Source organism: Rhagoletis zephyria, unplaced genomic scaffold (assembly GCF_001687245.7).
Source record: "Rhagoletis zephyria isolate East Lansing unplaced genomic scaffold, Rhagoletis_zephyria_1.1 Rzeph_scaffold_03098, whole genome shotgun sequence".
Taxonomy (NCBI): Eukaryota; Metazoa; Arthropoda; class Insecta; order Diptera; family Tephritidae; genus Rhagoletis; species Rhagoletis zephyria.
The window spans coordinates 7,700-21,268 of NW_016160182.1; the positions used below are offsets into that span (position 1 = coordinate 7,700).

At 36.3% G+C, this 13,569-nt stretch overlaps 4 protein-coding genes across 6 annotated transcripts in view; 3 read left to right on the plus strand and 1 right to left on the minus strand.

Moving 5' to 3' along the window:
- Window positions 1-2,070: 2,070 nt before the first annotated feature.
- Window positions 2,071-7,447, minus strand: LOC108368395 (serine-rich adhesin for platelets). 2 transcript variants are annotated; one of them, XM_017623249.1, is made up of 8 exons: window positions 7,315-7,447; window positions 7,151-7,233; window positions 6,945-7,089; window positions 6,828-6,887; window positions 4,780-4,857; window positions 3,279-4,303; window positions 2,652-2,945; window positions 2,071-2,532 (listed from the first exon to the last, which is right to left on the minus strand). In XM_017623249.1, the coding sequence occupies exons 1-8, from the start codon at window positions 7,343-7,345 to the stop codon at window positions 2,293-2,295; spliced, it is 1,956 nt and encodes a 651-aa protein (XP_017478738.1). In that variant the 5' UTR covers window positions 7,346-7,447; the 3' UTR covers window positions 2,071-2,292. The 2 variants fall into 2 exon arrangements, with proteins under 2 accessions (XP_017478738.1, XP_017478737.1); XM_017623248.1 differs by having other exon boundaries at window positions 7,151-7,447.
- LOC108368396 (uncharacterized) lies at window positions 4,866-6,821 on the plus strand. Its single transcript, XM_017623250.1, has one exon. It carries the CDS (start codon window positions 4,910-4,912, stop codon window positions 6,590-6,592), a length of 1,683 nt encoding a protein of 560 aa, XP_017478739.1. The 5' UTR covers window positions 4,866-4,909; the 3' UTR covers window positions 6,593-6,821.
- A 1,417-nt stretch (window positions 7,448-8,864) lies between the features above and the next one.
- The window catches only part of Coq4 (Coenzyme Q4), a 20,960-nt gene continuing 16,255 nt past the window's right edge, over window positions 8,865-13,569 (plus strand). The window contains exon 1 of one of the 2 annotated variants that reach the window (XM_017623253.1): window positions 8,865-8,967. The gene's annotated coding sequence lies outside the window, so the exon portion shown is untranslated. The remainder of the gene's footprint in view (window positions 8,968-13,569) is intronic. The other variant, XM_017623252.1, reaches the window with a different exon arrangement.
- On the plus strand, window positions 9,113-10,941 carry frc (UDP-sugar transporter UST74c fringe connection). Its single transcript, XM_017623251.1, has one exon. It carries the CDS (start codon window positions 9,386-9,388, stop codon window positions 10,448-10,450), a length of 1,065 nt encoding a protein of 354 aa, XP_017478740.1. The 5' UTR covers window positions 9,113-9,385; the 3' UTR covers window positions 10,451-10,941.

Sequence of the window (13,569 nt, forward strand, 5' to 3'; positions counted from 1 at the left end):
ATAGGGTCGAGCCCCCCCCCCCCTAAATTTCATTCTGGCTACGCCGATGGATAGACGATTCGACATTCGGCACAATGAATAGCGACGCTCCTACACCAGAATTATGTGCACCTGCAGAAGCTCCCCCGACTTAACAAAAGTTGGCGTTGGTCTGATAAACAGCATAACGTGACGTCCTAAGCTGGCGTCAGCATCGGACCATCTCGAGCAATAAGCCCGCCGACTTTACTTTGGAACGTCTTTGCGGAAGTTACTGAGAGCACCTTCGCTGTCCTACCTACACCAGCAGGCGTTCTTGCTGGCAGTCCGCTTCATTCCTGCTGCATGCATTGCTGAAATGCGTGACCACCATCACCAGGCAGATCCCGGGAATCCGGGATTTCAATGCGGAGACTCGGCAATTGGTAAACCAGTATGAGGGGAATAAGTAGGGAAAGCTCCTGAAGACCTGCAACTTCGCCTCGAAGCGCGATGACAGAGCGAAAATTTCATTCGAAAATCGGTCCTCATCGGAACCCGAGCGATGCACGAGCTCGTCAGTTATTTTTCCAGATAAAACGTCCAAGCCCAGGAATATTAAACAAGGCGTTCCACAAGGTGAAACTCGCCCAACCACCAGACGGAATATCCATCATCCCATACGCTGAATGGCGTCCGGCATGGGAATTGATAATGAAATCCTCGGCAACCATTTCCACCACTGGCGGAAGAAGGTCATGTCCCCGCGAACTAGTTCCGATGGTGAACAACCCGAAAGTTCTCTCTTTCTCGGCGCACACAACCGCGATTTCCAACAAAGAAAAGTTGGAGGACGAGGTCCAGCACTAGGCTAAAACGGCATTTACGATGTCCAATGACGACCTGTGGGCAAAAAGTGAGCTTCAATTGGCGCGAGACACCAACCACCTTTACACTGAACCCAACTAAAATAGAACCACCCCTCCAAACTCCATGTTGAAAGACTATCCGGTCTAGGCAGGGTTAAGCAGCCCATACAACAACAACAAGGAATACAATACATAGTGTGAATAACTGGGGCGGCATCGAAAAAAGAGGTCAAGTTTTTTAGTATCGACCCAAACCGTCAAGCGGCTGTAGTGTCATATAAGAAATATGGTATATTTCTAGGAATAGGGTCGGCAGCAAGCCGAAGCAGTATCGCAATTAACCCTTCGGATCTAATTGTGCCTCCTTCAGAATATTGATGATGGCGACGCGCCACTACACATTAACCTAACCAAGCTCAATTTCAGTGACCACTTCATAAGACCAAGGTTCGATCCCGGGTCAAAGCAACATTACAAAAATAGGTTTATTCTTAATAGCGGGCGCCCCGCGGCAGGCAATGGCAAACCCCCGAGTGCGTTTCTGGCTTGATAAATTGTGTAAGCGCCAAATATATGTATGTATTGCTGTTACTTTAACAAAAACCGAAGTGCTGTAAAAATAGCTTAAAACTTCAGAAATCGCTAATTATTTTTTATACCACCAAACTTAGTTCTTCACGGTCTCTATGCGTCGTATGTATGTATGTACTATTTGTACATATGTACATACCATAAGGGCTCAGCGTATCAACGTACGGAAGGCATATAGCATTTGTAACTGTGTTTTTTTCTAAGTCAAATGGTATTTAAATGAATTCCGGAAATTGTTGGGCAAAGTACGCAATGCAAAGTGTGTCTTTACCAACTTTACCCATGCTAAGTTGCAGCCTTTTTGTCAAAGTGCCATTGCGTTGCTTTGGCTTTTTAAATTTCACTTAAATTTGTGCTTGGCACGAAATATTCAAATTTTTGTGCGTTTTACTTTTATAGTTTTGAATACCACAAAAAAAAAAATTAGTAATGGTTTTCGTTATAGCTCCCCCAAAGCGAAAAATGATTTGCAATACTGAAAAGCTAGGAAGGAGATGGTGAAGTAGATGTAAATAATCACAAAACTGAAGAAAATTTATGGCTAAGGCATAATTGTTGTGTTGTGTTACCGTTATGGTGCAGGTGATTTAGGGGTGGAAAACCTAGATTCTGACTATGCACGCAAAATACAATGGAATTCAAAGTTTTGCATTTTAGTTTTTATTAAATGTATCGATTTTATACAATTATGCATAAATATGTACGTATCTAGGTGTATAACTATTTGTTTTTATTTTTTTTGTGTATATGCTTGAATATTAATATTGGTAGTGAAAATACTACCGCTTTCGGTTTATATGTTTGTACATACATACCTATATGTATGTGTGTATGTATGTATGTGCAAGTTCAAACTACTTCCACATTTGCTATGTTATTGTTTTTTACGCTGTCGCAATGCCAACAACTCCTTGTATTGCTCAATAGAGCCATCTTCGTGTTTAGAAGCGAAACTTGTACTCGCTTTTTCCTTCTCTTCAGGCGCCTTTTCACGTTCCGTATCTTTTTTGGAACGCTTAGATTTTTTAATGTTGTCACGTAGACGTTTACCTAAACGAGATGTAGCCAAAACTTTGCTCACTTTGGAACTCTTCAAATAGCGCGAATGCCATGACTAGAAAGAATGCAAAAACAATATATTAGGTTTACCATAATAAATATGTTCATATCTATGTATATATAATATTATAAATACATACATACTATATAAGTATATGAACATGAAAAACTCACTTCCGAACTCTCTGTATTCCGTTCTTCTTCCTCGCTCGAGTCCAACGATATTACATCAGCATCTTGTTCCTCGCGGACTGTGGAGTTTTTCCTTTTCGGTGATGTAGCAGCAAATGATGATTTTGTATTTGTATCTTCTTCCAGATGTTCAATCATCTCCTCCTCGAGATCACCACCTTCCAATGATATAACGTCATCATTTCTATCGTCCTCATCTTCGAGACTGGGTGCTATGCTGGATTGCTCCTCTGGTACTGCAACAGTGGTTGATGTGCTTTTTATAGTTGTTGTTGANTACATACATACTATATAAGTATATGAACATGAAAAACTCACTTCCGAACTTTCTGTATTCCGTTCTTCTTCCTCGCTCGAGTCCAACGATATTACATCAGCATCTTGTTCCTCGCGGACAGTGGAGTTTTTCCTTTTCGGTGATGTAGCAGCAAATGATGATTTTGTATTTGCATCTTCTTCCAGATGTTCAATCATCTCCTCCTCGAGATCACCACCTTCCAATGATATAACGTCATCATTTCTATCGTCCTCATCTTCGAGGCTAGGTGCTATGCTGGACTGCTCTTCTGGTACTGCAACAGTACTTGATGCGCTTTTTGTAGCTGTTTTTGTTGTTGTTGTTGTTGTAGAGGCTACTAAATTTGTAGTTGTGGCTGTTTCGCTTGTTGTAGTTGTTATTGCAGCTTCAAGTGGTTTTTTGTCTACTACTGCAGTTTCATTGTTATCTGGCTTGGCCACTTCTGCAGTCGACGCCTCAGTGTTTGCAATGTTTTCCGCGCTCGAATCTGATTCCTTATTTTCAGTAGCCGCAGCGGCAGTTGGCTTGGCAGCAGGAGTTTCAGTAGCTTTACTATTATCATTACTCTTAGCTGCAGTTGACTTCTCAACTGGGATTTCAACAACTTCACCCTCTTCGGGTTCAGTTAACTTTCGTTCTCTTGGCGGTTTTTCGATATCCTTGCTGGCATCACTATTGTTTTTAGTTGTTGTTGTATTGCTTTCAATTGGTGTCCTTTTCTTCTTTCTCATTTCATCATTTTCGCCATCCGAGCTATCGCTAATTAACAAAGTTTCTGGCTCCGGAATTATTGGTATTACATCCGGTGTAGCTGAACGAGATCTCGCTTCTTTTTTAACCTCTTTTAATGTAATCGCCATCAGTGCAGCATCTGATACTTTGTTTTTAGACTTCTTTTTACTTTCGTTAGCTGCAGTTTCGGGTTCATTATTTTTCGCCCGGTAATTTCTCTTCAACTTGTTTGTTTTTGTTGGCTGAGCTTCATCTTCCTTTGCCTTTGCCTTCTTAGTTGAAGTACTGGGAGTTTCCGAAGCAGAGCTGGTAGTTATTTTACTTGCCTTCGCTGTTGCTGGCGGCCGTGCAGCAGCTGAAGTAGACGTAGATTGCGTCTTTTCCGCATCTTTACTTTTCTCGCTGGATTTACGCCTATGTTTGCGTTTATGCTCTTTGGAAGCTGCTCCATTAGTGGATTTTTCATTACCATTTTTTTCACTGTCCTTTTCGTCGTCTGAGTCTACTTCGATCTTTGTCACTGGCTCAAGTGCTAATTGAGATCGAATAGCACGCGCACGTGCTTGTAACTCCAGTAATTCCAAAACGCTTATTTGGCCATTATCTGTAGATGATGATTTTGTAAAAGATTATTAAAAGGTCCTCTATGCATCTTGAATTATTGTAATATTTCGTTAAATACTGGATATATTGATAAACATTCCAAAAGTATCTACATTAACAATATTCTGTGATTATTATATTATTAAAAATTGCTATTTATTTTTAACTCCATCACTGTAAAAACGTAACGCTTTTATAAATCAGTTTTTAATAATTTCATTTTTCCTTCATTTATTTGCATTTGATATCGAAATAGTTTTTATTACTTATTATTTGGCCGATANAGTATCTACATTAACAATATTCTGTGATTATTATATTATTAAAAATTGCTCTTTATTTTTAACTCCATCACTGTAAAAACGTAACGCTTTTATAAATCAGTTTTTAATAATTTCATTTTTCCTTCATTCATTTGCATTTGATATCGAAATAGTTTTTATTACTTATTATTTGGCCGATTATTTTGATACTTACTTTCATCATTTCCGGCTGTACCTTTTGCAGACTTTTTGGCACCACCTTTACCATCAGCTCCGCTGGACTTTTTCTTTCCTAAAAGTATAAAAGTTTTAGTTGAAATACACAAATTAAATCGAAAAAAGAAATGGAATTCACCAACGCAGCGGGCGATCAGGCTACCTCGTTAGACAGTCAAGAAGAGGAAAACAATGAGCGTGAATTCAAGGTGCTCTTAAATGATAATCAAAACTTTATGAAGCGCTTGGAAGAGTTCAAGAAAGCATGCGATGAGCATGAGCGCCATGCACGTAAGCGTTGCAAGCGTCGCTACTACAACATTGGCCTGATGGCGCGCATTGTTATGGAGACCACGGACGATGAACTAAAGAGTCTCTTGAAGAATGGTGCACGCACATTCCTTATCGATACAGTCACATGTAGACGCAACGAATTCGAACAGATTCTGATACGCGCGAAGACTATAATTGATGAGTTACAAGCGGAAGAGCCTAGAATACGTCTACCAATCGGCATAGCTTTACAATTGCAGGGTGACTGCTGCCGAATAGGACGTTTACGCAACAATTGCTCGGTGCTGCTACATCGTAGCGCCGTTATGACATTGACGCTTGACGAATCGTACCGTTATTCTAGTTACCGTGAAATTGCATATGTACTAAATTTGAAATATTACTTTAAAGCCTTAAAGCTTGGCGATGTATTGCTGCTGGGTAACGAGGTGAAGGGAAAGATTGTGAAGAAACTTAAAAACAATGCGACAATTATCATTGAAGATGCTGGTATAATCAATTCATACGAATACATTGAATTACCGAATCAATGTTATGCCCTGCCAAATGAAACGTTCCCTGATCTCTTTATGGACGATTTGCAATTAGCGGCTCAAGCGAAGGCCGACTTTATTGTTTTGCCATGCATTCGGTGCAAACCATTCCTACGTACTTTGCGTGCAAGTCTCAAAGATGAATTTGATTTTAAATTGATCGGCACAATAGATCTACAATTCGCCTGTTCTAAGATGCTCGACTTGATGGGCATAGTTAAGTTACTCGATTATGTTTGGATACAAGATATGTTTAGTGCTACCGCATCAATGCAAAAACACATATTTAACGATTTAATACCGTTGGCGAAGTGTTTAAGGAAGCCCATAATAGGCACAATACCACTTGAACGTTGTAATGATTTTAAACGATTTGAAAATCATGATTTTCTATGGCGCATAGACACTATGTTTATACAAAAGAGTCCTTGGTGTAACAAATATCCACTGATCGTGAAGAAATTGTTGCCCCTAAAGGATTTCCACAGAGCAGTTGTAGAGAATACAATGGCGTTAAAGAATATATTGTCTTCTTATCAGAGCATAGTTAATTTTATAATACGCACTATTAGCTCAGTAGAGTGTCAGGCGATTGTGGTGCACAGTAAGTGCGAAACTGCTGCCGTTGCATTTGGACGTGTGGAAATTTACTGTCCTGTTCTCATGATGTTGCCATTTGATGATATGGAGGAGAAAGAGTTTCAATGCAAACTGAAATTAGCAAAGGTGCTGAATTTGCGAAGAAATTTGCGTGGAATTCTTTATGCAAAAGATATGAATCCAAACAATCTTTGCCCTGTAGAATATGGCATTGAATATGGGCGGTGTAGTGGTTTATTGGAAACTGGAGACTTCGTAATTACGCTGGATGTTTGCAAGGAAAATGAAGATGATGTGGAATTTGGTGTTATTGAAGACGTGGTTATACTCCGCGCGTTTTATCTACCACCAGCGCCGATTGCCGAAAAATTTAAATACGCTTGAGTGCGAAAATAGTAGGTTGAATAATTAAATTCTATGAAATTTTAAACCTACATATTTTATAAATGTCTTACATACGTAATTTAGTAAACTTGTGCATGAAATTACAAAAATGTACGATAAATTATACCGTAAGAGATCTAACCGGCTCAAATGATAAAAGTACAGAATAAGAACTTTTGCGTAACAATTTTATAATTTAGAAAAGTATTAGTTGGGAAGAAATCATTAAGCTTACCTGCATTAGATGAGCCTTCGATTTCACTGTCCGAAGAAATCTCTTCAAGCGAGATGTGCTCTACAATTTACATTTATTTAAATCCGAATTACTACTCCAATGTCTTAATATTCTTACCCTCTTGATGCTCAACATCTGATTCGCCCGAGGATTCTGTGTCAGTGGGGCACTTAGTGGCATTTATAATGGATAATAATCGCTTTGTTGATATGCCAAGCAATTCGTTCAAGCAGAGCTCTTCAATTTCGTCCATGCTTTTGTGCTAATTATGATTCAAATTTGCGTGATTAATACATATGAGAGGTTATTAATTTTATCCAAACCTTTAGAAAATCTGGTGCTAAGTTTGTAATTGTTTTCGGCTTCAGCGATCCAAAGATTTGTTTCACCAATTCCAGTCGGTCGTCTATGTAGTGAGACATTGGGTGAAGCGTGCGATCTTCTTCAGTTTTTTCTTTCTTAACCTTAATGGGTTTCGGAATCTTACCGGGTTTAGTCTTTTTCTTGATCTTACTCATTTTAAATAAGATATTTCAGTAAACACAATCAAATGAATAAAATGCACGTCCCGGAATGAATTTTACACAAATCAGCTGTTGTTTATAGGGATGTACCGATACGAGCAAATACAAGAACATACCCGATACTTTTCGTTCGATACCAAGTAATTTTGGTATCGATACTTTTGAACTAAAATACTGAATAGGTATCTAAAGAGCATACTCGTATCGAAACCCGATACTAAGACAAATTTTGCTTCGGAGTTTTTCCTCCGTGTTATTCCTAATATTAATCGCCCATGGCCTCGAATTTGATTTCAAATAGTTCTTTTTATTGCGCTATTGTGAATTTCGGTCGTTTAGGTTGTTTACAATGGTATATTTTTCACCGCTGAAAAGCTTTACTTACAAATCGAGCTAACTAAATAGTGTCCTTAAACACTTCGCTACACCATCGACAGTAAAATTCTGTTCGACAGAAAATTCGATACTCAACGAAAATTTCAACACGGTTGCATAGCTCATCATACGAATTTCACTATCGATCTTCGATAACCAGCGATAAATGTGGAATTTTCAATATTTTCAAAAGCTTATATTTCCAAAAATATTTCACCGATTTTCAAAAACTGGGTATAGTTGGAAAGGTAATTGACCTTTTATTTAATGTGCAATCTTTATATATTTTGTGTACATATATCGAGAAAAACTATAAAACGAAACTACAACCATTTTTTTAATAAAAAGGTACGTTTAAAAAAAAGCGTAAATAACTATACTAAGTTATATGTTTATTAGGAGTTCATAAATACCTTTAAACTGATATATTTCGGCAACACAGAAAGGAGAATTCTACTTCGTGAGGGTTTTAATCCCTGAATGGAGCCGAAGGCCGCCTACACAGAAAGAAGTTCTGCCCTTTTTTCCTGGCAACACAAAGGAGAATGCTGAGTAGTAAGGGTTATAATTCTTAAGCGCGGCGAAAGGCCGTCTACGCAAAAGAATTTTTGCAAAATAGCATAAACCAAATTAAAGGAATTTTTAGCACTTTTTAAAAATAGTATTTTTGCATATAGTTCATAACGTATTTTTTCTTGGAAAATTTCTTAGAAAAACGTACATTATTAATAAAATTTTTATAATTTCGTTTTTTAGTTTTTACGAAATATGTTTATAATATATACATAGATATGCATATCGAATAAGAGTCTTTCCAATTATCTTTTACACTAAATCGTTGCGATAGTTTTCGATATATAAGCTTTTGAAAATATTGAAAATTCCAAATTTAGCCCCCTTTAGCTCTCCTATTAATTTACACCATAAATGGATAACACCTTTAAAATCGGTTAAAAGGGGCGGACCACATCCACTTTTTATTTTTAATTTTTCCTCAATGGCCGCTATACTGCACTTGTTCCAATAATTTGGTATATAGCTGTGTTTGTAAAAAATATATGTTTATTTTATTTAAAAAACGATAAAATTAATCCATGCACTCTATGCAAGTCTGTTTAACAACTCTGTACTTGTAAAACAGCTGATCCGTGCTCGATGTGATTTGTCAACTAGTGCTAATTTGTTTTAAAAGTTATTCGTTTTTACTACAAGCGAAATTGATAATTAAAAATTAATATTCGGTAAGTTAGTCTTTACTTCGTTTTATTTATATAAGTTAGCATTGTTTGTTTGTTATAATTTCGGCATTGTTTGTATTACTTTTGTTTGTTTTTCTTGTTGCTTCAACTTTTGTGACAGCTTCTATCAGCATTCGCTGTCAGCTGTGAATTCAGTCTGATCGCGACTGTCAAAATGGCCATTTACGTATTTTTTAGTGGGTGTGTAGTTAAATTGCTTATCTAAATTATAACGCCAGAAAAAGTGAATACATTTGTTTATCAAGAATGCTGGTATATTAAACGGACAGTCATGTTATAGTTTCAAAGCCTTAATCGGGTAGTAAGTGAAAGTTAGTGTGAAAAAAACAACCTGTATTCCAATAGTAATTACAGCAATATTGCACAAAGCAACTAACTTTCACACTGAATCCTCCTTACGATGGCCTCACACAGCAGTGAGGACAAAAGTATTGCAATTGAGCTATCGAACAGCAGAAGCAATGATAGCACAACAAGCCTCAATTCAAAGGAGCAGCGTCAGCATGATGATGGCACGTTGTTCTTCAAGAAAGTCGGCAGTGCTTTGTTCTATGGCATGGCCTCATTCATGATAACCGTTGTCAACAAGACTGTGCTTACATCATATCTCTTTCCTTCGTTCCTGTTTCTCAGCTTGGGACAGTTGTTGGCCAGTATAGTTGTACTTGGCGTTGGCCGACGATTACGTTTCGTTTCATATCCACCATTAAAGCGGAATACATTTATAAAAATTTTCCCACTACCACTGATTTTTCTCGGAAACATGATGTTTGGCTTAGGTGGCACAAAGGAACTAAGCTTACCCATGTTCGCCGCACTGCGTCGCTTTTCAATATTAATGACGATGTTACTAGAATTGAAAATACTTGGAGTAAGGCCCTCCTTCGCTGTGCAAGTCAGCGTATACGCCATGATTGCTGGTGCCTTACTGGCAGCTTCCGATGATCTTTCATTTAACATGAAAGGTTATACATTTGTGATGATAACCAATGCACTTACTGCATCGAATGGAGTATTTGTCAAGAAAAAGCTGGATACTTCAGAAATAGGAAAATATGGCTTAATGTTCTACAATTCACTATTTATGTTCATACCGGCACTGGTCGTTACTTATCTTACTGGTGACCTTGAAAAATCGCTCGCCTACAACCAATGGCAAAATCCCTATTTTGTGGTACAATTTCTAATGAGCTGCTTCATGGGCTTCATATTATCCTACAGCACTATACTTTGCACACAACATAATTCTGCGCTAACAACAACAATTGTCGGATGCTTAAAAAACATATGTGTAACATATTTAGGCATGTTCATTGGCGGTGACTACATCTTCTCGTGGCTTAACTGTATCGGAATTAATATCAGCGTGTTTGCTAGTTTACTTTACACGTATATTACATTCAGACGGAAGCAAGCACCTGATAAGGAACTGTTGATACCAACCACTAGAGGAGTAGCTGTGTAGTATGCTAACAAAAAATGTACTTGTATGTAGATATTAGCGTAGTAGCGTAGGTACCTATTTCTAAAAATTCATGAATCAGTGAATTCTATAAGTGAAGTAAGAGTGAAATAAATCAAAATACTAAATTAAGACAAGGCATTATATGCATGCCTATTTTTACAATATTTCGTACACGCATATGTACTCGTAGTCATGTACGCAACTGTATGTACATATATTGAATTTAGTTTTTAAAAAATTGCCAAAGCCATAGTTATATGATCGTACATATGTGAATTTTTATGTTCCAATTTCGAGTAAGTAAGCAGTTTAGTTTTGAATAAGTTGTAGGTGTATAAAAATATGCATGCAACAAAAGTGTCATAGTCACTAGCTCATCTATGAGTAATGTAGGTATGTAACTTTGCTATTGATTTAAGGAAAAATAATATAATATTATAAAAAAAAAAAAACGATTTACTTTAATAATACCATGCAAATGATTATATGTGATTTTGTAAATTTTTCAAAAACATGATATTACAATAAAGTGTTTTGCAGTAATTTAATAATGAAAGCAATGTGTGTTTTTACTTTGGTTGCATGGCAGCCAAGTAACCGTTTCGGTATTGACCTAATACGAAAATCCCTTGAGCAGCATTCAGCATTTTTCGTTTTTTTTATCATAAAAATTAAACATTTTTAGGCCACTTTGCATACTCTGATTTATATAGTACATATGTATATAAACTCTGTGCATATTCATNGTAATTTAATAATGAAAGCAATGTGTGTTTTTACTTTGGTTGCATGGCAGTCAAGTAACCGTTTCGGTATTGACCTAATACGAAAATCCCTTGAGCAGCATTCAGCATTTTTCGTTTTTTTTTATCATAAAAATTAAACATTTTTAGGCCACTTTGCATACTCTGATTTATATAGTACATATGTATGTATATAAACTCTGTGCATATTCACAATTGCTAATATAGCAAATTAAGAAATAATTATTTTAGTCATTTGTAGGCACGCTCTGTGCAAAAATAAGCTTATCAGCCAATGTCTCGCATTTGATAAGAGAGACCTAAGCAAACTGTGATAAATTACTTTACCCATAACACTACTTCTAACTTCTTTTTCTCGTTCCCACATAAGTTGGGTGTACGCAATCTGAACGACCAAGATTTTATATCTGGCCAACTACTGTCACACCAGGAACATTCTACGAAACAGTTTTGGCGAATTATACATACTTTTACAACTGCTTAAGCTGTTTTTGAGCCTTGAAATTTTGTATAACCTAAGGCTGCTGCTTATTGAGGAACGTTTGTTTTTTGGTTCATCTAATATAAATATTTTTTCATACTTCATTTGTTTACCTGTACTTAACGTAGAGCGGAAGTTAAATAAACATTCCAACTTCTACAAACTAAATGTTTTCAAAATAGCTTGATACTCTACGTGTATGGGAACAACTATTATATTTTTTCACTTTTAGTTACGTAGTTAGTGAGAAAAGAAAATAAATAACTTGGGGTAACAAAAGTACATACATACATAGGAAATTAAAAATTTNTTGCAAGCGTTGCTCGTTAGTAAGTCTATTCATGATGAAATGTCAAAGCATACTGAGCATCTTTCTCTTTGACACCATGTCTGAAATCAAAAAAATCACCCGTTACATACTTTTACAACTGCTTAAGCTGTTTTTGAGCCTTGAAATTTTGTATAACCTAAGGCTGCTGCTTATTGACGAACGTTTGTTTTTTGGTTCATCTAATATAAATATTTTTTCATACTTCATTTGTTTACCCGTACTTAACGTAGAGCGGAAGTTAAATAAACATTCCAACTTCTACAAACTAAATGTTTTCAAAATAGCTTGATAGACTACGTGTATGGGAACAACTATTATATTTTTTCACTTTTAGTTACGTAGTTAGTGAGAAAAGAAAATAAATAACTTGGGGTAACAAAAGTACTTATGTACATACATAGGAAATTAAAAATTTTAAATAAACTTCTGTAAATGCTTTTGTATACGTACTGATATACATACATACATATGTGTAAACCTACACTACTATTTTTAATTACTTACTATGTACATATCTACACACATTTCGCGCACCCACTTCAAAAGGGGCACAACTCAAAAAAAAAAAAATGTTGGCCAATTTTTTCGCATAAATCTATTCGTATCTCTAATTAATGCAGTTATTTTTTCTGCATGTACATAAGTATACATTAAACTAAAAAAACTACTGTTATACCTGTTTTATATCGATTACGTTGAATCTGAACCATCCACAAGCAGTTATATTTCCGGATCTGATTTTTGAGTTGTGACTCTTTTGAAGACGGTGTGCGATATGCATCTATCTATATACGTATGTATAAACATATGTACTTGTATTCAACTTCTTTGTTACTGTTGTATCAGTCTATGCAGAACCACGTTGTTCGCTCACCTACACCAGGTAAATGTAGAAAATTTGCAGCAAAGATAAAATTGAAGTTACAATAAAATCTACGTAGTTATACTCAATTGCTAACTTTGTCCTAAGTAAGGTTACATAGACTAAAGATTTTGGAGCAGTTCTTGAGCAAAGTTTTCATTTAATAGTTACATTAATTTTATTCTTTCCAAAGCACACTCGGTACTGGGTTTTTATATGACGTAATATGTACGTCCGAGTTTTCTGATACTTACATCTCTACGCTTCTTTTTTCGTCTCTCGTACGCTCTCACTTGGAACACGCGGTAATTATCTGAAGACCATATGAACAACATTCGATAAATAGGATTGAAAGGGTTAAAAAAATTTGTCTAAAACATGCATTGAGATCATTGCGGTTTCGAGGATCCGGTTCCATCCTACCATTCACACCTGTTGCTAATTAATCTAAGTTCTTGACTTTTCGCTATCTGGATCTGCTGTGAGGATTTTAAATGCGATTATTCAATAAGCATTTATTGTTAATTTTTTGCTAGTCTGTAAGGTACTTTGTACTGCAGATTTAATATGAAATAAATAATAAATTTTAGGCCAATGCCATTAAGTTCGTAAAACCTGGAAGTCGAGGGATATTTCCCACAAATTTTGAGGCTTTCGAACGCTTTTCAGTTAAAAAAAAAA

Bases quoted from the DNA above. Each gene is read 5' to 3' on its own strand.
- LOC108368396 (XM_017623250.1), top strand. From the start codon at position 4,910: ATGGAATTCACCAACGCAGCGGGCGATCAGGCTACCTCGTTAGACAGT.
- LOC108368395 (XM_017623248.1), bottom strand. From the start codon at position 7,345: ATGAGTAAGATCAAGAAAAAGACTAAACCCGGTAAGATTCCGAAACCC. The intron at 7,090-7,150 runs GTTTGGATAAAA...AATCATAATTAG, and splicing joins TAGCACCAGATTTTCTAAAG to CACAAAAGCATGGACGAAAT. The intron at 2,533-2,651 runs GTGAGTTTTTCA...CATTCTTTCTAG, and splicing joins GGAATACAGAGAGTTCGGAA to TCATGGCATTCGCGCTATTT.
- frc (XM_017623251.1), top strand. From the start codon at position 9,386: ATGGCCTCACACAGCAGTGAGGACAAAAGTATTGCAATTGAGCTATCG.